General features: G+C 42.3%; 1 protein-coding gene across 4 annotated transcripts in view; it reads right to left on the bottom strand.

Moving 5' to 3' along the window:
- Positions 1-267: 267 nt before the first annotated feature.
- LOC122550440 (ETS-related transcription factor Elf-1-like) overlaps positions 268-26,189 on the bottom strand; it is a 140,696-nt gene continuing 114,774 nt past the window's right edge. For all 4 annotated transcript variants that reach the window (XM_043691174.1, XM_043691175.1, XM_043691173.1 and 1 more), the window contains 6 exons: positions 25,583-25,690; positions 15,383-15,559; positions 14,230-14,313; positions 9,026-9,218; positions 5,171-5,689; positions 268-1,869 (listed from right to left, as the gene is read on the bottom strand). In XM_043691174.1, the coding sequence (XP_043547109.1) occupies positions 1,275-1,869; positions 5,171-5,689; positions 9,026-9,218; positions 14,230-14,313; positions 15,383-15,559; positions 25,583-25,690 (1,676 nt within the window). In that variant the 3' untranslated portion in view covers positions 268-1,274. The remainder of the gene's footprint in view (positions 1,870-5,170; positions 5,690-9,025; positions 9,219-14,229; positions 14,314-15,382; positions 15,560-25,582; positions 25,691-26,189) is intronic.

Raw genomic sequence — 26,189 nt, forward strand, 5'->3', positions numbered from 1 at the left:
CACCTCATGAAGGAGCAACACTCCGAAAGCTAGTGCTTCCAAATAAACCTGTTGGACTGTAACCTGGTGTTGTGTGATTTTTAACTTTGTACACCCCAGTCCAACACTGGCTCCTGCAAATCACGTGTTCCATTGTAACAACCAAGCTTGTAATAGCAAATAATTAGTTAGTACACCTTTGAATAGGATTTAGAATTCAATGAAAAAGGCCCTTGATTTGGCATAAATCAATCACACACAAACTGAAATTATAAACACACTAATATGTAGCAACTAAAATGGTTTATTTTTTTACTTTTGAACTTGGAGCTAGTGAAAATGTCAGTGGTTTTCCTTTAATCAAATCAAAAACAATATAAAATGTACCTCAATTTGTTTTTTTAAAAAGCTGGCAGAGTTTTCAAATATTGTTTCAACCTCAAAAATAGAACACGATATACATTATTTACAAAAGCAAAGAAATAAAATGTTTCCTAATATTTACACAATTGAGTTGAAGGTTTCTGCTACAAAAAGAAAACAAAAGCCCTTTAAGAATGAAGTAGGAATAAATGCTTTTCTAAGTAAATACTATCTCCTTCAATTACCCATTAGACTCCCAGTGAAGACTGTACAACAAACAATGAAGAATAAGATCACAACAAAACAACTTCAGTCTTCTAGTACTTCAGTTTCATTTTAAATTCATCAGGTTAACAAAACGTTATTTTGACTTTGTTTAAAATTGAGCAAAAACGAAGCTTATTCATCAGTATCAAGGTACGTAACAGCGCTAACTTTTAAGTTTCAATGAAGCTCTCTTGAGCCTTGCCGACAGATCCCATATTTACAATGCAATAAAATTTAACACAAACAATTCCAGTGCGAACAAAGTGGAACTTCCCAAACAAAGGCCATGCTGTGGCAATGCAGAATGGCTACAGACATACAGTTAACGTTTGGCAGGATCAAATTATAGCCTAGATGCAGGGTAGTGTGCTTGATAAGTGTAAGAAATTCAGTTTTTACCACTCCAAACTTCCCTAATAAGAAATTCATACAAAACAGGTAACCAAAACATTGAACGGTTGTCCTAAGATAATGTTTCTCACGTCATCCACTGCCTCCTCCAGTTTAGTAGCACCTTTTACCTGCAAACCCTTTATTTACAACGTTAAACTACACACGTTGAGTTGAATCTAGTCAACCAACCTGAAATTATATTTTTCTAGATCGAGCTTTACTTTAAAGAAAAAAGGTGGGAATGGGGCACGAGAAAGGGAAGCCTAACAAAGTCACTGTGTGTCCACCACTCTGTTCTCACCTGCTCTAAATACCATGTGGCTGGGAAGCATACCCGCATTTGTGAGCACTATGACATGGGACTGCTGGGTTCCATGCTCGACTTGCTGGCTGGTTGCTTCCTGGCTCTCCTGCCTGGTCGAAACTTGTTTCGTCTCTGGTGCTTTGATGACAGATGCAAAGACAGTGCCTTGTGGTTGGCTCACCACGTGTTGACTGGTAGCTGCAAAGGTCACGACTGGAGTGGCAGCGCTCAGTGCACCAGGTGATGGCAGAGCTTGTGTCCCATTATTTGGTATCTGTGAACTGGTTGGAAGAACTTGCTGATCACTGGTACCACCCAGAGCGAGAGATGTTGGAGTAACTATCTTGGCAGAGACCGAACTCCCTTGCAAAGCAATGTTTTCTTTCAGCACAGTGACCGGATGAGACGATGGAACTGTTTGGAAAACAAACTTGGGCGAGGACATGGCTAAATCAGTGCTCGTGATCACAGTTGTTAGGGGGACAGTTTGTAACGTGACTGTACCAACTCGTTGAGTTCCTGGTGACACAACCACGGGAACCTGTGATGACAGCTTTATTGTTCTGGGGAAAGAAGAAAGTTAACAGATCAGGATGATATTCAGTATCTTGTGCGACTATATTTTTGTCTTAAAGGAATACTTTTGGCATTTTGGACCATTTAAAGCAGCCTGTCAAAAAGACATTATCCTCCTTCTCATTTATTTGTTACTATTTGTGGGAATCTGTGCACATGTATGCGCGCAACAAATGGATCTATTCTGCTATCATTTCCCCCCCAAAAAAACTACTGCTACAAGTCATCTTGTAGCAACAGATGCTCAGTGGCCAAAGTCATCACTTCATGTGTGACTTTATCTAATAAAATAAACTTCTTTTAAAATACGCTGTATCTGGAAATTTTTCTCTTGCTTCTCCCTGGTTTCCAAATGGCTATTTTTCAAATACTTCTAGTTTGAACCTTTGTTGACTTGCTAACCTCAGACCAGGAACTCTAGCACCTTCTGACAGTGTTTAAGTGTTATAAATTCAGCGGTAAAGGGGCAGTGGAACTTAGTACCATTTGGGTGTCTACATTGTTTAAAAAAAATCATAAAACAAGATTATATTGTGTCAAACAACTTTTTTGCATAGTTCCATTTCCCTTGAATATTTGGTCCAGAGCATGAATCAACTTGCATACTCTCCTTCGATATCCTGATCACTTCATTTGCAGAATGAATTGTTTCTCTATGAGAAAAATCAAAAAATACAAAACAGACCTTAATTTCTGGTGGCCCAATCCCAGCTCATGTGCAGTTAGGACACAACATTCAGCCTTTGTTATATCTGGACGTTTGCAGCCTGATTGTTCAGAACCAACAGAGGCTAATTTGTGGATTCTCCTGCCCTGCTTCCAGAAAGCTCAATGTAACGAAGTATCATATGGAAGGCTGGTGAAAATACTCTCTCTTAACTGCTTCAGAACAAATCAATCTCATGGAGGTATTTTATTCTCATGATTAACTCATGTCTGCACACGTCAATACCATCCACCTTTCTAAAAAGACTCTGCAACTCAGGGCGAGCTTCATCTAATTGCGATACACAGTCAAATCACAATAACCCTGCCCACAAAGTTGGGGATAGTGAGGGCTGCAAATGCTGGAGAGTCAGCTTTGATAAAGTGCGGAGCTGGAAAAAGCCCAGCAGGTTAAGCTGCTCCTGGGGAAGGGTCCCGATCCGAAACCTCGACTCCCCTGCTCCTCTGATACTGCTTGACCTGCTATGCTTCTCCAGCTCTGCACTTTATTGACCCTGCCCATTAACTAAAAAAAATGCTGGCAATAAATACCCAAGAGACTTCAATCATGTAGGGACACTGCTAACTTTAGAAAAAAATCGTGGTATCAATCGATATGCATTTTGACCACATTAACTACCAACACACTGGCATATTGGGATATATATAAACGTGTGAGAATCACCAGTCACTAGTGAAGGTCTACATTTCTGGATCCACTAATGGGTAAGGTTGGTTGGTTAACTGTTACTATTCTGAAGTAGAATATAGGAGCTAATTACTGCAAATGCTGGAATCTATACTGAAAACAACAAGTGCTGGAGATCTCAATGGGCCGGACAACGTCTAAGGAGAGGAAGCACGTTAATGTTTCAAATCGAGCTGACTCTGTATAAGAACTCTAATAAATCAATCACAGGGGAAGAATTATATTTTGATCACATTCAAAGGATTCAGTAAAACCTACACAATCAATTCTCCTTTTTAAGTACAATTAGTTGTGATGCAATTTAGCACAGCCAATTCACCTAACCTGTACATCTTTTGAATGTGGGAGGAAACCGGAGCACCCAGAGGAAACGCATGCAGACACGGGGAGAATGTGCAAACTCCACACAGACAGTCACCCGAGGCTGGAATTGAACCCGGGTCCCTGGTGCTGTGAGGCAGCAGTGCTAACCACTGTGCCGCCTTTTGGAATTCAGGTTTCACGAGTTCAATTTAGTCCAGAAATCATTTTAAAGAATCAAAGAATCACATAATTTCTATGATGTGGCTCATCATTTGGCTCATCAGGTCCACAGCGACACTCCAAAGAGCATCCCACCCAGACTCATCCCCATACACTATCACTGAATTTTCTGTGGATAATCCACATAGTCTGCACATTCCTCAACACTACGGGCAATTTAGCGTAGCCAATCCACCTAACCTACACATCTATGGACTATGGGAGGAAGCCAGAGCACCCAGAGGAAACCCACGCAGATACAGAAGAATGTGCAAACTCCACACAGACAGTTACCCGAGGCAGGAATCGAACTCAGATCCCTGGCACTGTGAGGCAGCATTGCTAACCACTGAGCCACCTGACCTTTTAGCCTTTACGAGTTTGAAGTGATGGATAGTAACACTAATATACGGACAGCAGGCCATTCATCTCCTCAAGCCTGATCCATCATTCCGTTCTATCTTTATTTATTCAGTTTTGCCCATATCCCGCAATAACTTTATCAACCTCAACCTTGAACTAATTGGCTGAGCATCCAGAGACTTTTGGGAGAGGTGTTCAAAATTTCATTAAACATTGTGTGAAACATGAGCTTCATAACTTTTCTAAGTGAAAAGCATTTAGATGTTGAAAAACTGAAAGAAAAGCAGGGAACCTTCGAAGTGGTCAGGTCAGGCAGTGTGTGGACAGAGTTTGGAGCTTCAATTCACTGACCTGCCTTTCAGAATGGGGAAATGTGAGATGTAATGTGGGACAGGACTAAGGGAAACTCTGCAAAAGACAGGGAGAAGACAGGACAAACTAAGTGACATCTCTCCACCCTGCACCCTGCCTCTATTCCTGATGAAGGGCTTTTGCCCGAAACGTCAATTTTCCTGCCTCCTCAGATGCTGCCTGACCTGCTGTGCTTTTCCAGCACCACTCTAATCTAGACTCTGGTTTCCAGCATCTGCAGTCCTTGTTTTTACCTAGTTGAAACTAAATGACAGAAGAGTCACGTCTTACAGGGCAACGAGGTGATAAGGAAAGAAAAGAAACAAAAGATATATTTCGAGCAGCTATGCTGCTGCCTGAAAAATTAAAGTAAGGGAAAAATTATAATGTGCAAAGAAACAGAGACAAAATGTGAGGAATGAATTTATGATCTGAAAAAGAACTCAGTATTATGTTTTCATTCTCATTTTCTCCAGGATACTCGGTTTCTAATTTTAAGCTTCTGCCTCTTAGTTTGGAATATGCCCCGCCATATTCCAAACCTTACGATTTCTTTGTTATTTCATCTAATCAAGAAATGGTGTTCGACCTTTTGTTCTCTTTAGGAACTCAGTTTTAGAGCAATGACTTGTCTTTACCTCACTGACTGAGGAGCTGACACATTCATTGGTGCGGAGACGGGTACGTTTCTGGTGATGACCTTTTGGCCTTCGTGGCGAGGCGATGCTGACTGTACAACCTGTACGGTCTTGAGGACGCTGGTTGGCTGCAGCTTCTGAGTGGGTTGTACACCCTTCACCATTTCCGGCGGCAGTAGGTGTGCTGGCCTCTCCTCAACTGCTGCCTTCACAGGCGTGACCACGGGAGTGGGCTGCGGTAAAGCTTTCTTAACACCTGACATCACACACGAAGTAGCCCTGGGTTGCTGGGTTTGGACACTACTCATGACAACTGAGGACAGGACAGTTGGAGATGAACAGGATGCTGAAGCTGATGGAAGCACGTAGGCTGCAAGATTAGGAGGATTCTCTTGGGTTTCCGAAGTGAAGCTGGGGTCATCATCATCAATGTTTACCAGATTCTTGGGCATCTCTTTGAACTGGTAGACCAACCGCTGTCCCTCCACCTTGGCAAGGATTCCTCGTTGATAATAATACCTGCAAAGAAAGTACAGAAGTATTCAAATTTGGAAATATATGCAAATACATCATACTTAAAATGATTCTAAACTAAGACAGGATTTCTAGAGCTTCTGGACTAAACAGTAAAGGTGACGAAGATACTTAGAGCCATACAGCTTGGAAACAGACCCTTTCGTCCAACTCGATCATGCCAACCAAGTTTCCCAAATGAACCTAGCCCCACTTGGTGTTTGGCCCATTTCCCTCTAACCCTTTTCTCTTCATATACTTGTCTAAATGTCTTTTAAAATGTACCTGCACCCATCACTTCTTCTGGCAGTTCATTCCACATACGAACACCCCTCTGTGTGAAAGCGTTGGAACTATCGCAGGTCCCTTTTATATCTCTCTCCTCTCACCTTAAAACTATGCCCCCTAGTTATAAACTCCCCTCCCAAATGAAAAGATCTTTGCTCTCTATGACTCCATTCACCCTATCTATGCCCCTCATGATTATATAGAGTCATAGAGAGGTACAGCATGGAAACCCTTCGGACCAACCCATCCATGTCGACCAGATATCCCAACCCAATCTAGTCCCACCTTCCAGCACCCAGCCCATATCCCTCTAAACCCTTCCTATTCAGATACCCATCCAAATGCCTCTTATATGTTGCAATTGTACCAGCCCCCACCACTTCCTCTGGTAGCTCATTCCATACATGTACCACCCTCTGCGTGAAAATGCTGCCCCGTGGGTCTTTTTTGTATGTTTCCCGTCTCACCCTAAACCTCTGCCCTCTCATTCTGGACTCCCCGACCCCAAGGAAAAGACTTTGTCTATTTACCCTCTCCATGCCCCTCATAATTTTGTAAACTATATAAACCTCTAAGGTCACCCCCTCAACCTCCTACGCTCCAGTGAACAAACTCCCAGCCCTATCCAGTTTATCCTATTAACTCAAACTTCTAACTTTTTCCATCACAATCATTCTGTCAATCATTCAGAAATGCAACGCAAATAAAATCCATAAGATACAGAACACAAAATTACACAAATCAAACTCTAAAACTTATTCACAGAGCAGATCCTGCCCTCTAATCTACACATTATGCTACAGCACAGAAGACCATTTAGCATGTCACATCCTTGCTAGCTCCAGGCAAGCGCAACTCCAGGCAACTCCATGACTGTCTCCTTCCTCACAGATATGCAATGTTATCCAATGGGACTTGGATAAACATCCAGTTCTTGTTTGAAAGTCAGATTGAATCGGCCTCTGTTACACTCAAGCAGAGCATCTCAGATCCTAACCCTTTTCCGTTAAACATTTCCTCTTGCTGCCTCTGCTTTTTTTGCCCATCACCTCGATTTGGAGTCCTCTGGATCTCAACTTTTTACCATGAACAGTTACTCCTGATCTACTCTGTCCAGTCCTATCATGATTTTAACACCTCCATAGAAATTTTCTCTTAATCTTCTCTATGGAGACTAACACCAACTTTCCCAAGCTATCCACAATGACAAAAATACATGAACAGAAATTAAGGAATGGATTAATTCTGGTTTGGAAGAAATGCAGATGAGTATGGTGTAGTAAGAAAAGTACCATTGAAGCTGACCTGACAAATTGACAAGAAAATGGTGAGAGTAGCCTTGCAATAGAGTGTAGGGACTTACAACAACATCGAGAAGAGAGGGGAACAGCGACTGGATGCTCACTGACGAAGATTCTGAGATGGATGGGTGAAGTAATGAGAAAGCTCAAAGTCAGGATCTGGTACATCAGGGGACCTATGGAAGCAATCAACCAAGTAACCAAAAAGGGAGAAGGGACTAAAATGGTATAAGCATCTGTTGAAAACAGAGGCCAAGTGATGAGATGAGTACTGGAGATGGGACAGCCAGCAGGAGGTTGAAAAACAAGGCTTTAACTCCAGATAGATAGATACTGCCATGACAGTACAATGCAGATGGGTTGGAAGAATGTGTAATCGGCAGGAAGAGATAAAGGAGGAGAATTAACCAGCAGAAGAATTTACTGTTGCTGAAAATGTGTTGCTGGAAAAGCACAGCAGGTCAGGCAGCATCCAGGGAACAGGAGAATCGACGTTTCGGGCATAAGCCCTTCTTCAGGAAGAAGGGCTTATGCCTGAAACGTCGATTCTCCTGTTCCCTGGATGCTGCCTGACCTGCTGTGCTTTTCCAGCAACACATTTTCAGCTCTGATCTCCAGCATCTGCAGACCTCACTTTCTCCTCGAAGAATTTACTGTACCTGGAATAGGAAACTAGTCTTATTAACCATAAACTGCCAGATTATCATAAAAGCCTATCAGCTTTACCATGTCCTTCAGGGAAGTAGGTCTACCATTCCTATCCTGTCTGAGGCTTACGGGAGACCCATAACGCCCCCTGAAATGGCTGAGCAAACTACTCAAGTTGGATTAAACTGCTCTGAAAACGTCAAAATGTAAAGCCAGGTGGAACATCCAGCATTGAAAACCCAGCTTACACTTGAGGACTTGTGCAGAAACTGGGAGAGCCATCACATCAACAAGACAAGCAACAGCCTGAAGGTTACCCCATACTCAGAATCATATGATTCATCCAACATGCTAGACTCCACTTCCATCAACATCTCTGAGGCGATGACACATCAGCAGCCCTGACAGTACTATATACAATAGAGTCCAGTGACAGATTAAGAAATATGGTGGTTACCACCTTTATAACAATCAGCTATCCACGACGATGCATACCCATGGAATAAACCATTAAATGTGCAATGAGCACAGAAAACACTCGGAATGGAGGACTTCACTGTTCATCACTGAAAGTAGTTTGTAACATAATTTACTGACCAAGCCGATAGAGTAATAGCCTGGGCCTACATCCAGCTGGTTCCATGGAGGAAATGTGCTGCTAGAGGCTTGGAGAGGCAGGTTTTCCAGGCTCAGAACAGGAAGCCCTCAGGAGCCACAGGGCGTTTGGGTCCATCCTGTAAAAAGCTAGGTCTTGCACTTCCTCCTGAGTTTTGGGAGAACCAAGTACATTTTGTTTCATGAAATCCTTTTTCTTAAATGCTTCATGATTTCTCAAATTTCCTCTTCCAGCCTTGGTTTTCAAACCCAGTACAGCAGTTGGTTTTCGGAATGAATACGGCTTCATTGCCCACTTTGAGTGTAAAGACCACTTCTCAACATTTCAGAATGATGCCCCTTCTGAATTTTGCAGGTCAAATTCAGGAAAAGTAAAAATCTAAAATGGTTGCTGGCTACATTCCTCCTGTATACCTACCAGTAACAGACTTGACCCTTCCCTGATATGTGCTGGATTTTCACACTCTATTAGTACAACAGAGTAACTTACCGGAGAGCTCGACCCATCGTCTCGTAGTTCATGTCTGGCTTATTTTTATGTTTTCCCCAAAGTCTGGACACAGCTTTTGAGTCAACCAGCTTGAAGATGCCCTTTTCTCTCTGAGTCCATTTGATGTATCGCGGACATGTACTCTTGTCCTGAAGCAATGCCAGCAAGAATTCCCAGAGGTAGATTGTGTTTCCTGCAATTGTATAATAATGCTGTTAGAGGTTGAGATTGAAGGTAAATGTACATTTGATGAAGGACAGCCAATTGTAGCAAATGTGGCAATTATTATATACAAAAGACCAAACCGTAAAGCAAAGACAGAGCTGCTTTTTGATGAAAAGGTTAATAAAAGGCTCGACCTTTTCACAATCTCATGATTCCCCTAAAATGCTTTACAACCAATGAAATAGAGCAACCATGGTAGCCAATTTGTGCAAAGCAGACACCCAACCAAGCAATAATATAACAACCTGATTACCAAAACAGATTATGTTGATCGGGAACAAAATACCAGTCAACACATTGAGGAGAGCTGTTTTCTTCTTTGAATAGCATCTTTGACATCCATCTCAGAGGAAGTCAGGGTATCAGATTAACACCTCATCTGAAAAGAAGCATCATTGACATTGAGGCATACCCTGAGTAATGCACAGGAGGGTCGGTCTACTCCAGAGTAGGACTTGCCTCTATGTCTTCCTGACTCAGAGAGAACAGTGCTATCACTGGGCCAAGACTGATGATATTGACAGAGGGATAAATGCTGGTAGATGAGAAGAACTGTAGATAGTACGACATGATCTATAATGTTGCCCAAAGGTAGGCCATCGGTTTCAAACAGGATACCTGTGGCTATGCAACGTTCCTCCCGCCCCAATGCACATACGCAAAGTATAGCACTGAACATACAATCCTTCAGTTTCCCATGAAACATTAGTTTTTTAGGACCAAAAACATTTTTGGAATACATAAGAAGAACTGAAGCCACACTATTGGCCTTTGCAAAAGGCTGGACATCTTACAATTTTCACTGATGGAGAGTTAAAGGGAATGAGAGCAACCGAGCATATACATTATCCAAGGGCAGTATTACCGCCTCCAGCAAATCCTCAAAACCTTCTGCAGTAACCTAATGACCCTCCATACTGTTATGGCCAGGGAAGGAAGGTCAATTTGCTCTCCTCTTTTAAATCCTTGGTTGCAATAAATATTTCTATTTTTTAACATGCAGTATAATACTCAAACGACAAACCCTGCCAACTAGGTCACATGAAAGCCAATTACAAGGTTTTGAGTAAAGCAAAAGAATTTTATTACCTGCTCACTCAGAGGAAAAACAAATAATAAAAACACATCAAACACAGACACAAACAAATACAGGTAATATGTTTATCAGCTCAGAGTGTGTATGATACAGATAGGAAGGATGGAGGCTGCCCAGGTTAAAGGGCTTTGAATACCTTGAGAGGTTAGTTTTCTTTTAACCCACCAGTCAGTTATTTAATTATTGGCTGCGATCCTCAGTAGTGGCAAAGTTTGAGTGACTGGGTGAACAGTTGTTTATTTTAATTTACATCTCCACTGGCTGCTGTGGAGGTTGAAATAGGTAGAATGAATGGCTTCACGTCCTTGCTATTATCAATCCATGTTTCCCATTGTGTGCTGCTGCTCAAAAGCAGTTGCTGAAAGATAGTGGTGTCCGTATTGCCGTGTCTGATACTAGTGTCCTTCCAAGCTCGCTAACTCACAAGGCATGCCTTCCATTTCCCTATATGTGAAAATCACACATATGTGATTCAACACAAATGCAGAGGAATTCTTGAAACTGACTCAGTTGTGCAGTTTAACTGTCTTCAGATAAAAATGGTAATTTACGCGCGGACAGTTCCCTTCGTTGCATAGTAATCTCCAGGAGCTTGTCCCAATCTGTGGTCAAATGATCACTGGAGCCATCCTAAACCCATGTATCATCCTTTTTAAAAAACACTTTCATCAATGAAAGCTATCAGGTGAAAAAGTGACATAATTAAAGTTAAATTTGACCAACTATATTTTCCATGTTAAAAATCACACAACACCAGGTTATAGTCCAACAGGTTTAATTGGGAGCACACTAGCTAATGGAGCAACGCTCCTTCATCAGGTGATTGTCCTGATGAATCACCTGATGAAGGAGCGTCGCTCCGAAAGCTAGTGTGCTCCCAATTAAACCTGTTGGACTATAACCTGGTGTTGTGTGATTTTTAACTTTGTACACCCCAGTCCAACACCGGCATCTCCAAATCATATATTTACCACCACTGTAACAATATTAATAACACTTTGATCTTCTTTTAATACTAGGGTGTACTTGAGGGCACTTACAGATTGAGTTCTATAACAGAGGAAACTGTCACCTCCATTGCAGAGGAAAATAAAGAAAAAAAACAGGCCATGATAAATGAGAAAGATGTACATTCTGAGCTGCATCTGAATGGGAAGAAACTTAATTCAGTATCAATCTTCCCAAGACTCACGTTTAATTCTTTCTTGCAGGCCAGTTGAGCCACCAATTTTGAACAATCAGACATTCCCCACCAACCCTGATGGGGACAACTTCAGAACCAAATATGTTCCAAATACTTTGGTCAACACTGAAAACAAGCATTTCAAACACCTCGCTCGATGTGTTGCTCCCTGTTATTGGATTCCAGTAAAGCATATCCATTTGTGCTAGCCATTAATGAGGAGTGCATCGGTTGAATTAAGCATTAAAAAGGTTATGAAACACAGCCCAATCTTCATCACAAGAATTTCCCCTCGAGTCAGCTTTTGTATTTGGTATTGCACCCAGGTGTTTGAGGATCAGGGAGTATGCTAACCTTCCCAGAATTGGTCGAAAACAAAAATGAGGTCCGACTAATTTGCAAGAAGCACGGAGTGTGTCAACCATAAGAGTCACCTTTCTTCTCATTTCAATGCTTAAGCCAAAAAAAACCTGTAACTGTGAAAATAAATCACAAATTCTACTCAGGTACTATAAAATAAAGCAATGTTAGTGATTCTACAGATGAAGAATACATGAGTTATTATTGTTTCAGATTGACATCTATGCTGTAAGTTCGGTGTCTTCAATCATTACTAGCATTGTCATGTACATGTAAAAACATCATTGCAATGCTCTCCTCAATGTTTAAAGTTTATGATCCATGCTGATGGCCTTTAAAAGCCATGAATTAAAACAATTGCTGGGCACCAGGAAGTCGCTTAGAACACAGAATATTACAGCCCAGTACAAGCCCTTCAGCCCTCGATGTTGCGCCACCCGGTGGAACCAATCTGAAGCCCATCTAACCTACACTATTCCATTCTCATCCATATGTCTATCCAATGACCGTTTAAATGCCCTTAAAGTTGGCAAGTCGACAACTATTATAGGCAGGCCCTTCCACGCCCCTACCACTCTCTAAGTAAAGAAACTACTTCTGACATCTGCCCTATATCTATCATCCCTCAGTTTAAGGGAATGCCTCCTCGTGCTAGACATCGCCATCCGAGGGAAAAGGTTCTCACTATCCACCCGATCTAGCCCTCGGATTATCTTATATGTCTCAATTAAGTCACCTCTCAATCTTCTTCTCCCTAATGAAAACAGCTTCAAGTCCCTCAGCCTTTCCTTGGAAGACCTTGCTTCCATATCGGACAACATCCCAGTATATCTCCTCTGAACCCTTTGCAAAGTTTCCACATCCTTCCAACAATGCAATGGTCAGAAGTGTACACAATACTCAAGTGTGGCTGCACCAGAGTTTTGTACAGCTGCAGCATGACCTCATGGTTCTGAAACTCAATCCCTCTACTAATAAAAGCTAACACACCGTATGCCTTCTTAACAGCTCTATCAACCTGGTGGCAACTTTGAGGGATGTATGTACATGTACACCGAGATGTCTCTATTCATCTACACTACCAAGAATCTTACCATTCACTGAGTACTCTGCTTTCCTGTTACTCCTTCCAAAGTGAATCACCTCACACTTTTCTGCATTAAACGTCATTTGCCACCTCTCAGCTCAGCTCCGAGCTTATTTATGTCCCTCTGTAACCTACAACATCCTTTGTCACTTTCCACAACTCTACCGACCTTAATGTTGTCTGCAACTTTACTAACCCATCCTTCTCTGCCCTCATCTAGGTCATTTATAAAGATGACAAACAGTAGTGGACCCAAAACAGATCCTGGCGATACACTACTAGTAACTTCACTCCAGGAAGAACATTTCTCTTCAGGTAGCCAATTTCTGATCCAAACCTTTAAATCACCCTCATTCCCATGCCTCCATATTTTGTGTAGTAGCCCACCATTGGGAACCTTACCAAACACCTCATTGAAATCCATATACACCACATCAACTGCCTTACCCTCATCCACCTATTTGGTCACCTTCTCAAAGAACTCAACAAGGTTTGTGAGGCACAATCTACACTTTACAAAACCATGTTGACAATCCTTAATCAAGTTATTCCTTTCAAGATGATTATACATCTTATCTCTTATAACCTTTCCAATGCTTTACCACAACCGAATTAAGGCTCACTGGTCTATAATTACCATGGTTGTCTCTACTCCCCTTCTTGAACAAGGAAACATTTGCTATCCTCTAGTCTTCTGGCTATTCCTATAGACAATGACGACATGAAGATCAAAGTCAAAGGCTCGGCAATCTCCTCCCTGGCTTCCCAGAGAATTCGAGGATAAATCCCATCTGGCCCAGCGGACTTATCTATTTGCACACTTTCCAGAATTGCTAACACCTCCTTCTTGTGAACTTCAATCCCATCTTGTCTAGTAATCTGTTTCTCACTATTCTCCTCGACAATATTGTATTTCCATCTGGACCCTCAACTTTGCTCAAGTGCTTACGTGAGGATCACAAGAATATCTACACTCATTCCTGATGAAGGGTTTTTGCCTGAAACATCAATTTTCCTGCTCCTCAGATGCTACCTGACCTGCTGTGCTTTTCCAGCACCACTCTAATCTTGACCCTTTTCTCCAGCAAATACAGTCCTCACTTTCACCTCGCAAGTATATTTACGCAATGTCAATAAAACTGGGTTCCAGGTTCAATGATGCGCCATCCAGAGGCTGCTTCACAGATTTATTATCTTCAGTTGGAATCCTTACAAACATTGACTCTATGTTTCTGAAAACTATAATGGATTACCTTTGCCATCTTTGTTTTTTCTTTTCGCAGGCAGGTCTGGATTTGTCACCGGTGAGGCTGGACGCAAAGTTTTGGGTTTCCGTCCTGGAAGCCAAGTATTGGAAGTTTCAATTAATTTTACACGTGAACAGAAATGAATTAGGAGCAGGAGCAAGAGCAATGGTACTGCAGCAAGTAAAATTTTAAGGGTTGAACAAAATTACTCCAAAAACACTTTACACATGCACAAAAGTAAAACCATATGTCACTCCGATAACCTAATGTAGCCCCTTGAAATTGCCCTGGATTTGTACAGTACTAAACATGACAATAAAAACTGAAAGACCTGTGGATGCTGTAACCAGAAACAGAAATTGCTGGAAAAGCTCAGCAGGTCTGGTAGTATCGATGGAGAGAAATCAGGGTTATGTTTCAGGTCGAGTAACACTTCCTCAGAAAGCAGCACCATCCTGATTTCCACTGAACAACTTGCTATACCTCATTTAAAAATAAACATATCCCACATGTTCAAATTGGCTTGCTTACTGCAATGATCTGCTACTGATACATTCCACTCTAAATATTCCCCCAGGGTTGGAACGATTACAACAAAGCTATCAATTCACGACCAGGCAAATGAAACAATTGTTGATTAAATTCCAACTTCAAAATGGATCAATATTTTACACTTCCATGATGATTTCAGAGAATCCGCTAATGCACCAACTCAAAAGCAAGACAATTCCATCCCGATAATTTATTGCTGGGGATTGAAATTTGAATCCCAACATGGCAGATGGTGGAACTTGAATTCAATACAAAGAAAATCCAGAATTAGGAGTCTAATCAAATTTTTGCCAATTGTCAGAAAATTACATTAGGCTCATGAACAAAACTGAAGTCCTTACCTGGTCTGGCCTACACGTGACTCCAGGCCCACAGCAATGTGGCTGACACACAATTACCCTCCGGGCAATTGTGGTTTGGTAATAAATGATAGCCTTGCCAATAATACCCGCACCCCGTGAACAAATTTTTAAAATTCTCATTTTACACTTATGCTAGGAGGCAGTGTCATCATCGGCTCGGTGTATGCCCACCAACTGACCAATCCAACTCATTTGAAAATGCACGTGGAAGGTGACCTCCTCCTTGGTCTGTGCCAAAGACTGACCTTTCCTTTTTTTGGTTTGCTCCAATGATTCGCTGACCACTTCCTGATGGGCAGCTTCCTGCATCAGGATAATCTCTTGTGCGTTCTCCACCACTTCAGGAACTCCATCGTCCCGCACAGAGATGTGTGTGATGGGAGCCGGGTCCACCCCACTTGTTGAAGGCATGAACACATGTGCTGAGAAAGGAGAGACGGGGCGGGGGGGGGGGGGGAGAGAAAAAAATCAGTGGGTCTAGTTACCACAGCAAAGCCTGAGCAACAAGCAGAATTTGTTATGGTCGTGACTGGTCAGTAATTATTAGGTTATTATTTGTCAATTGCTCCAAATACTTAGGAGGAAATCAACAACTAACCTGTGGCTCAAAACGCAACTGGCATATGACTAGAAGATGCCAATAATTTGTTCCATTTTAACTCAGAGATGCATAGGGCACATTGTATCTGTATTTAGTTCCCCTCTCTGACAATAGGTGCCCTCCAATGTCTAAGGTTACACAGGTTAACTTTAGTCACTGATCAGCCATAATTCCCTGCACTTTGCTTATCAAATAAATCAGACCCTCAGAATACAGACACTCAATTGTTACAAGGATCTCAACTACTTCTTTGGAATCAGGTATTTAGTTGTTTTAAGGTAATACTGTGATGTGATTGGGAAAGGGGGGGGGGGGGGAAGGCAAGCTTAGTGAGGATAAAACGAGACATATTGAGAATTGCAAGAGTGTTGTAGCTAATAACAAAAAAATGCAAACAATTAATAGTTGAAAGGATGACAATGAAGATTTCAAATTTCATACTTAAAAAGTTATGCTTAAAAATAATGAAAGACACTATTAAGTAATAGAGAGACAACTTTATTTTAAAACACAGAACACAAAAGCCCTATTTTTGTTTTGGCACAACTGAGATAATGCACTTCACAGCTGAACATTACCATGTTTTTTATGTGGACATTCAACTCTCCCGACTTCCTAGCCCAACGAAACACCTGGATAAAGTAGCATTAGGGGAATATCCAGGAGAAAATGATCATAGTATTGTTTCTTCTAGATTAGTTGTGGAAAAGATCGAAGAGTGATCCAGAGTAAGAATAATTCATGAGGGGGACACCCAATTTCAACTGGGTGAGAACTCTGGCTCAGTAAAACTACAATTAACATTTGGCAGGGAAAAGTGGAACAGAGCAATGGTTGTCTTTAAAGAGGTACAGGGACAGTCAAAGTACAATCCTAAGAGAGGTACTTAACACGTGACAAATTGGTAATGCAACTGAACACAAGCAAGAAACTTTAGACTGGAACAAGAAATATAAGTAGCAAAGACAGAAAGAATAGAACAGGAAATGGATAGCACAACAGAAAAGGGAATCCCCCGTTCTTCCACAGGGACATAAACAATAAAAATATAATTAAAAAGAAGAGGAAGATCAAGCAAGGGATTTACTTTTGGGGGTACAGGTAGTTCTTCTATAACGTGCAGTTCACCAGCGTAAATTGGCTATAATGCAATTGATAAATTGTGGTTGTTGTTTGCATAACACAAACTTTCTGCTAAATGGGTACATCAGGTTTTCCACAGTGCGATTTTCTAAAGCAGGAGGTAATAGGTAACTACTTTGTATTTCTGAAAACAAGAAATGCTGGAAATAATAGTGGGACAGGCAGTATCCGTGGAAAGAGAGCAAGCTAATGCTTCAATGAGGAGTCATCTAGACTTGAAACAATAGCTTGTTCTCGGTCCACAGATGCTGCTTGACCCTCTGTGATTTCCAGCATTTTCTTGTTTTCAGTACAGATACCAGCATCTACAGTTTCTTGCTCCTACTTCATATTTCTCACCGGCTTCAATAACACTTCACCTGAAGAAGGAACAGCGCTCTGACAGCTTGCGATTTCAAATAAACCTGTTGGACTATAACCTGGTGTCCTGTGACTTCTGATCTTCCACCCAGTCCAACACTGGCATCTCCACATCATCACTTGGTTTGACGAAGGAAAAACTCAGATTTGGGATGGGTTAAAACTTGAAGAAGGAAAGGTATCAGAAAGATTAGACCCTAGAGGTGAAACCTGGCATGGCCTGGAGTCAAGGCTGGGTGCAGACTGGAGACCAGGTGCCAGAGTGGCCTGGGTTGGAAGGACTGCTGCCCTGAACATTTTATTCCACTACTTCCTAATTTATTCCTACAATCTGAAATGCTGGACTTCTTATTTCTTTATTTCTCTAATTATTTTTCTTAACAACTTACACTGAAGAATTTGTACCTAGGTAATCTTGTACCTAAGATGGCACCGTAAATGGAAACTTGTAAACTTTTCGCTGTATCCATTTGAATACATGTGACAACAAAGCTAATTCGATTCAATTCAATGTAAAAGTTGACAGGTCACCAAACAGATTCAGACAGTAAGTCAGGCAGCATCCAGGGAACATTGTGGATTTTGGGCAGGAGGTAGAAGCGGGAGGTGCGGGGTTGTGGGACTATGAGGTTGGAGGCGGTGGATGGGAGACACATTAACAGCTCTGATCTCCAGCATCTGCAGACCTCACTTTCTCCTCAAAGATTCAGACAGTAATGCAAGGATTAGCTCAGCATTGATAAACCAGTCAGTTTAAACTCAGTGGTGGGAATGGTCTAGGAACAACAGAATGGAACAAAACTTTACAACCACTTGGACACAGGTAGATTAATTATGGAAAACATCACTGGATTGTTGAAATCGAATGGTGTTTAAATAATTTGTGTTTTTTGACAATGTTGCAGATAGGGTTATTGAGGATAGTACAGGTAATACAGACAAAATTGGACAGCAAAAGGTGCCACATGGACAACCAAAAGGTGCTTCATAGAATGCTACAAAGCAGTAAAATTAAACCCAGTGGAATAACAGCAAACAGAGTGCTGTAAACTGGATTTGTTCCACACTAAACCGAATGTTGTACCTTTGTAATCCACAGCCTCAGAATTGGGCCATTGCCGGACAAGATAATCCGTTGAACCAAGAGAGGTCACCTGTCTCATAAACAGCGCAAGCTCACTGCCTGTGCCATACCATCACAAAATCAGACACACGGCCTGTCCGTCGACATTCCTGGAGAGAGGGAGGTCTCGTTGCTAACAACAGAAAACATTGAGGACTATTTCAGAATATTAACATCACTTGTTCGGGGTATGATCATGAGTGGAGGCAGGGGAATTTAACCAGGACACTAAACTAAGTAACCATGGTCCATAACTTGCAGGAAACTCTGGTGACAACACCTAATCTCTTAGTAACAAGGAATTACTGAGTGCTGACTTTTTAAAATGGTAGTCACACCTCAGGTAAAAGAAGAAGGTAGATGGGTTACTGTCAGGGGACGGAAAGGCAGGCAATGCAGGGATTGTGGCCATTCCCTTCAACAATAAGTATACTGGTTTGAATACTGTTGGGGGGGAATGCCAGGGGTAAGCAATGGGGCACAGGTCTCTGGTAAAGAGTCTATCCCTGTTGCTCAGAAGGGAAGGAGGAAGAGGAGCAGAGCATTAGTCATTGGGGACTCCATAGTTAGGGGGACAGATAGGAGGTTCTGTGGGAGACTCTCAGTTGGTGTGTTACCTCCCAGGTTCTAGGGTTCGTGATGTCTCTGATTGTGTTTTTGGGATCCTTGAGGGGGAGGACACCAACACAAAAGGAAGGGAGATTTAAAGCAGAAATTCAGGGAGCCAGGGTGGAAGCTTAGAGCTAGAACAAATGAGTTGTTATCTCTGGTTTGTTGCCCATACCAGGAGTTGAACATGTGGCTACAGGGATGGTGCAGGAGGGAGGGTTTTGGATTCCTTGATAATTGGGGCTCTTTCTGGGGTGGGTGGGACCTCTACAAACAGGATGGTCTTCACTTGAACCAGAGGGGTACCAATATCCTGGGGAGGAGGTTTGCTAATGCTCTTCAGGTGGGTTTAAACTAATTCAGCAGGGGAATGGGAACCAAAGTTGTAGTTCAAGTATATGGGAGGTTGAGAGTAGTGAAGTCAGAACTAAGATTTCAAGATTGCAAGAAAGCACTGGCAAGCAAGAAGTTGGTTTGAAGTGTGTCTACTTCAACACCAGGAGCATCTGGAATAAGGTGGATAAACTTGCACGAAGTGTTGGTACCTGGGATTTCAATGTTGTGGCCATTTCAGAGACAAGAGTAGAGCAGGGACAGGAATGGTTATTGCAGGTTCCGAGATTCGGATGTTTCAGTAAGAACAGGGAAAATGGTAACAGAGTGGCATTGTTCGTCAAGGTCAGTATTATAGTTGCAGAAAGGACGTTTGAGGACTTGTCTGCTGAGGTAGTATGGGCTGAGATTAGAAACAGGAAAGGAGAGGTCACCCTGTAAGGAGTTTTCTGTAGGCCTCCAAATAGTTCCAGAGATGTAGAGGAAAGGATAGCAAAGATGATCCTTGATGCAAGCGGGAGTGACAGGATAATTGTTATGGGAGACTTTACCTTTCCAAATATTGTCTGGGAATACTATAGTTCAAGTACTTCAGATGGGTCAGGTTTTTGTCCAATGTGTGCAGGAGAATTTCCTGACATAGTATCTAGACAGGTCAACAAGGGGAGAGGCCATATTAGATTTGGTTCTGGGTAATTAACCCGGCCAGGTGTTAGATTGGGAGGTAGGCAAGCACTTTGCTGGTAGTGACCAGAATTTGATTATGTTTACTTTAGTGATGGAAAGTGATAGGTTAAAAACCGCAGGGCAAGAGTTATAGCTGGGGAAAAGGCAATTATGATGCAATTAGGCAAGATTTAGGATGCATAGGATGGGGAAAGAAACTGCAGGGGATGGGCACATTGAAATATGAAGCTTATTCAAGGAACAACCACTGTGTCTCCGTGATAAGTAAGTAGCTGTCAGGCAGGGAGGAAGTCGTTGAGTGCAGTAGGCGTGATTTTATAAGGAAGTTGAATCTCTGGTCAAGAGGAAGGCGGCGGCTTATGTTAGGATGAGATGTGCTGGCTCAGATAGGGCACTTAAGAGTTACAGGTTAGCCAGGAAAGACCTAAAGAGAGAGCTAAGAAGAGCCAGGAGGGGACATGAGAAGTTGTTGGCAGACAGGATCAAGGAAAAACCTAAGGCTTTCTACAGGTATGTCAGGAATAAAAGAATGATGAGAGTAAGATTACAGCTAATCAAGCATATTAGTGGGAAGTTGTGCGTGGAGTCACAGGAGATAGGGAAAGCGTGAAATGAATACTTTTCATCAGTATTCACACTAGAAAATGACAATGTGGTCAAGGAGAATACGGAGATACAGGCTACCAGACTGGATGGGATTGCGGTTCACAAAGAGGTGGTGTTAGCAATTCTGGGAAGTGTAAAAATAGATAGGTCCCCCAGGCCAGATGAGATTTATCCTAGGATTCTCTGGGAAGCCAGGGAGGAGATTGTTGAGTCTTTGGCTTTGATCTTTATGTCGTCATTGTCTACAGGACTAGTGCCAGAAGACTGGAGGTTAGCCATTTGGATACAGAACTGGCTCAAAGGTGGAAGACAGAGAGTGGTGGCGGAGGGCTGTTTTTCAGACTGGTGGCCTGTGACCAGTGCAGTGCCACAAGGATCGGTGCTGGATCCTCTACTTTTCATCATTCATAGAAATGATTTGGATGTGGGCATAAGAGGTATAGTTAGTAAGTTTGCATGTGACACCAAAATTGGAGGTGAAATGGACAGCGAAGAGGGTTACCTCGGATTACAATGGGATCTTGATCAGATGGACCAATGGGCTGATAAATGGCAGCTGGAGTTTAATTTAGATAAATGCGAGGTGCTGCATTTTGGGAAAGCAAATCTTAGCAGGACTTATACACTTAATGGTAAGGTCCTAGGGAGTGTTGCTGAACAAACAGACCTTGGAGTGCAGGTTCATAGCTCCTTGAAAGTGGAGTCGCAGGTAGATAGGATAGTGAAGGCGGCTTTTTGGTATGCTTTCCTTTATTGGTCAGAGTATTGAGTACAGGTGTTGGGAGGTCATGTTGCAGCTGTACAGGACATTGGTTCAGCCACTTTTGGAATAGTATGTGCAATTCTGGTCTCCTTCGCATCAGAAGCATGTTGTAAAACTTGAAAGGGCTCAGAAAAGACTTACAAGGATGTTGCCAGGATTGGAGCAATAGAGAAAGGTTGAATAGGCTGGGGCTGTTTTACCCAGAACGTCGGAGGCTGAGGGGTGACCTTACAGAGGTTTATAAAACCATGAGGTGTATAGATAGGGTAAAGAGACAAGGTATTTTCCCTGGGGTGGAGGAGTCCAGAACTAGAGGACATAGGCTTAGGGTGAGAGGGGAAAGATATAAAAGAGAATTAAGGGGCAACTTCTTCAAATAGAGGGTGGAGCATGTGTGAAATGGGCTACCAGAGGAGGTGATGCAGGCTGGTACAATTGCAACATTTAAAAGGCACCTGGATAGGTATACGAATAGGAAGGGTTTGGAGGGATATGGGCCAAGTGCTAACAGGTGGGACTAGTTTGGGTTGGGATATCTGGTCAGCATGGATGAGTTGGACTGAAGGGTCAGTTTCCGTGCTGTACATCTCTATGACTCTATGGCTTTAATTGTTGTTCCCTTGTTCAAGACGGGGAGTAGAGACACCCCTAGAAATTATAAACCCGTGAGCCTTACTTCGACTGTGGGTAAAGTGTTGGAAAGGGTTATAAGAGATAGGATTTATAATCATCTAGAAAGGAATAAGCTGATTAGGGATAGTCACATGGTTTTCTGAAGGGTAGGCCGTGCCTCAGAAACCTTATTGAGTTCTTTGAAAAGGTGACCAAACAGATGGATGAGGGTAAAGCAGTTGATGTGGTATATTTGGATTTTAGTAAAGTGTTTGATAAGGTTCCCCACAGTAGGCTATTGCACAAAATATAGTGACATGGGATTGAGGGTGATATAGCGGTTTGGATCAGAAAGTGGCTAGCTGAAAGAATACAGAGGGTGGTGATTGTTGGGAAATGGAAAACAGCAAGGATCTGTTTTGGGTCCACCGTTGTTTGTCATTTTTATAAATGACCTGGATGAGGACACAGAAGGATGGGTTAGTAAATTTGAGGATGACACTAAGGTCGGTAGAGTTGTGGATTATGACAAAGGATGTTGTAGGTTACAGAGAGACATGGATAAGAGACAGAGCTGGGCTGAGTGTGGCAAATGGGAGTTTAATGAAGAAAAGTGTGAGGTGATTCACTTTTGGAGGAGTAACAGGAATGTAAAGTACTGGGCTAATGGTAAGATTCTTGGTAGCGTGGATGAGCAGAGAGAGCTCGGCTTCCAGGTATATATATCCTTAAAAGTTGCCACCCAGGTTGATACAATGTGTTAGCTTTTATTAGTAGAGGCACTGAGTTTCGGAACCATGAGATCATGCAGCAGCTGCATAAAACGCTGGTGTGGCGGCATTTGGAGTAGTGCATACAGATCTGGTCACCGCATCACAGGAAGGATGTGGAAGCTTTGGAAAGGGTTCAGAGGAGATTTACTGGGATGTTGTCCGATATGGAGAGAAGGTCTTCCAAGGAAAGGCTGAGGGACTTGAGGTTCTTTTCGTTAGAGAGAAGAAGGTTGAGAGGTGACATAATTGAGACATATAAGATAATCAGAGGGTTAGATAGTGTGGACAGTGAGAGCCTTTTTCCTCAGACAGTGATGGCTAGCACGAGGGGAAACAGCTTTAAATTGAGGGGTGATAGATGTCGGACAGTAGTTTCTTTACCCCGAGAGTAATGGGGCCTGGAACACACTGCCTGAAACAGTAGTAGACTCACCAATTTTAAGGGCATTTAAATGGTCATTGGATAGGCATATGGATGAGAATGGAATAGTGTCGGTTAGATGGGATTCAGATTGGTACCACAGGTTAGCGCAACATTGAGGGCCGAAGGGCCTGTACTGCGCTATAATGTTCTATGTTCTATAACCTCAAAACCACACTGCTGGGAGTGAGACAGGACAGTAGGATTCCTTAAAGTGGGAAGACTTGCGGTATTGGACTACCAGCAGAGATTGTTGGAATACCAAGTGTGCTGGACAGCGGGTTTGCCTAGGGCTTGGTTTTAGGACATCTGCTTCCGTCAATCTTAGTTATTCACCAGACTTGGGTGTATACAGTACAATTTTAAACCTTACCTATGACAAAAAAAAACCCCAAAAGTATTGTGAACTGCAGAGAAGAATAGTGATAAGAGCTCATGAGGACACAAGCCAGCTGATGGAATGTGTGGATTCATTTCAGATCAAGTTTAATTCAGAGAATCATGAACTGATGCATCTTGTTAGGAAAAACAGGAAAGGAAAATCATGAGTGGCATGGAGAGGGTAAATAGACATGGTCTTATCCCTGGGTTGGGGAAGTCCAGAACTCGAGGGCATAGGTTTAGGGTGAGGGTGGAAAGATATAAAAGAGACCTAAGGGGCAACCTTTTCACACAGAGGGTGGTACGTGTATGGAATGAGCTGCAAGAAGAAATGGTGGAGACTGGTACAATTACAACATGTAAAAGACATGTGGATGGTATATGAATAGGAAGGGTTTGGAGGGATATAGGACAAGTGCTGGCAAATTGGATTGGGTTAGGATATCTAATGGACCAGTTGAACTGAAGGGTCTGTTTCCATGTTGCACATCTCTAAGACAGTATCAAATAAATGGGTGTAATTCTAAAAGAAACAGAAGGATCTGTTCACAAATCACTGAGATGGGATGGCAGGTTGAACGTGTTGTTAGTGCCTTCCAGATTATGGGCTTTATAAATAGAGGGGCAGAATGAGTACAAAAGCAGGTCTGTCGTGGTCAGCCTTTCTAACATGCAGACCAGCTTCAAGTGGATTATCATGTCCACTTCTGGGCACCACACTCTATGAAGAATTTGAAGGCTTTAAGGGCAGTTTGTAAAAGATTTATGAGAATGATTCGAAGGATAAAACTTCAGTCACACAGATATTTCGGAGATAATGAAGTTGTTGCTTTTGGGAAGAAGGAGAAAGTTGAAAGGAGATATTCAAATTTATGTGGAGTCTAGAAAGAGTGGGAAGAAAATATTCCCATTGGCAGAAGAGAAGAGAACCAGAAGGCAGCAATTTCAAGTGACTGGTTAAAAAATGCAGATGTGACAGGAGGAAAAATCTTTTTAACCAGCAAACATTTTAACTGCCTTCTTTGCCTGATCATGTGGGGTTAGACACTAATGACTTGAATACTGATGAATGCCAGAAGTGAAGTTCATAACATTGAGATGTTGTCTCTGCAGGTCTGGATGTTGCCTGAGTTCTATCTATACCTGCTTGGTCTTTGGGGCAACCTACATATGGAAACAATGCACCAATGTTCTCATTCTGCCACCCAGAAAACAATCCAGATGTGTGCCTTGGTGAACCAAGCATCAGCCATGGTACAATGATGCAATGTAATGCCCCCTCTGATAGCAGGAAGGAGTTTCAGGATGGAAAAACTCAAGTCAGTGGGGAACCAGAGGGCAGATTGCAGGAAATGCCACCAACTCTGTTCCTGTTAAAACTCTGGCCTGAAAAGGCACATATCTGAAGCCATTTGAGGATGGACATATCTGTAACAGAACTGAGAAAATAATCACAGAAGCAGTATATTGGAGCTCGATAAAGGGACCTCATTTGTTGCATCTCTTAAAGTAACCAGGCTCCCAGATGAATGAATAATGATTATTCTTTTTAACAGGCTGATTGAGGGGGGGGGGGGAGAATGAGGGCAGCAGGATGCTGCAATGGCAGAAGGGTAAGTGCAATAGGAACTATCCAGATTTAGCCATCAAACACTGAGAGGACTGTCGCATTTACAAACTTCCTAGGCTGCTAATTGGAAAAGGAACACAACTAAAACTATGCAGCTGAGGTCACCAAGCCAAGAGAGGTGGAAGATCAATAAATTCTTGAATGGGCAGGGAATTGAGGATCATTGGGAAAGGGCAGGAATGTGGATGCAAGGAATGCCAGATCAGCCACGATCTTAGTGAATGGCAGAGCAGGCTGGTCCTATCTCCTGGTCCTATCTCTTATGGAACACAGTAAACTATTGTCATAACATCAAGCATTGGTAATGCACGTGTTACTGATTCCAACTTGTAATATATTCCGTAATTAAACTGCTGTTAATTTTATTTTAAACATGTATAAAGAGCTTTGATGTAGTACTCACTTATCCTTTTCTCTTCAAAGGCAGGTCCAGGTGAGTCCATATTGAGCAGTGCCTCAGCAGCTTCAATTGTTTCCATCGTCTCATCTCCATTTTGACAGGAAGCCTCCACTGCAACACCAGAAACACAGATAATTAATGGAAACACATCATAGCATGATGGAACGATGATACCATAATTACACAGTGGCTGAGAAAGGGAAATGAAATCCCTGCCCTCAACTCACCCCAGCTCCTTCAAGTCACACATTCCTGTGCCTTTCTGACTCTAGCCTCTTATACATTCTGCTTGTCTCTGGATCAGTGTCATCTTAAGCTACTCTGTCTGCCTACACAAAAGACACTTCAAAACCACATTTAGTGACCCAGCCTTCTATCCCATCACTGCTTAACAGGTATGTACTGCAGCAAACTGAAACAGAACATCCAAAGGACACACAGTAACTGATATGCTTGCAGAGGTACATACGCTAAAACTAAAGAGTTAAATTGCAAGTACACCTTGGAAAAAGGAACAATTTAACCACAGAATCCCTCACATTTTTCACTTAAGTATTACAAAATATTTTCTCCCTTCAAGGGGCTGTACTAACATTCATTGCTCATTGGG

This window comes from Chiloscyllium plagiosum, chromosome 6 (assembly GCF_004010195.1).
Source record: "Chiloscyllium plagiosum isolate BGI_BamShark_2017 chromosome 6, ASM401019v2, whole genome shotgun sequence".
Taxonomy (NCBI): Eukaryota; Metazoa; Chordata; class Chondrichthyes; order Orectolobiformes; family Hemiscylliidae; genus Chiloscyllium; species Chiloscyllium plagiosum.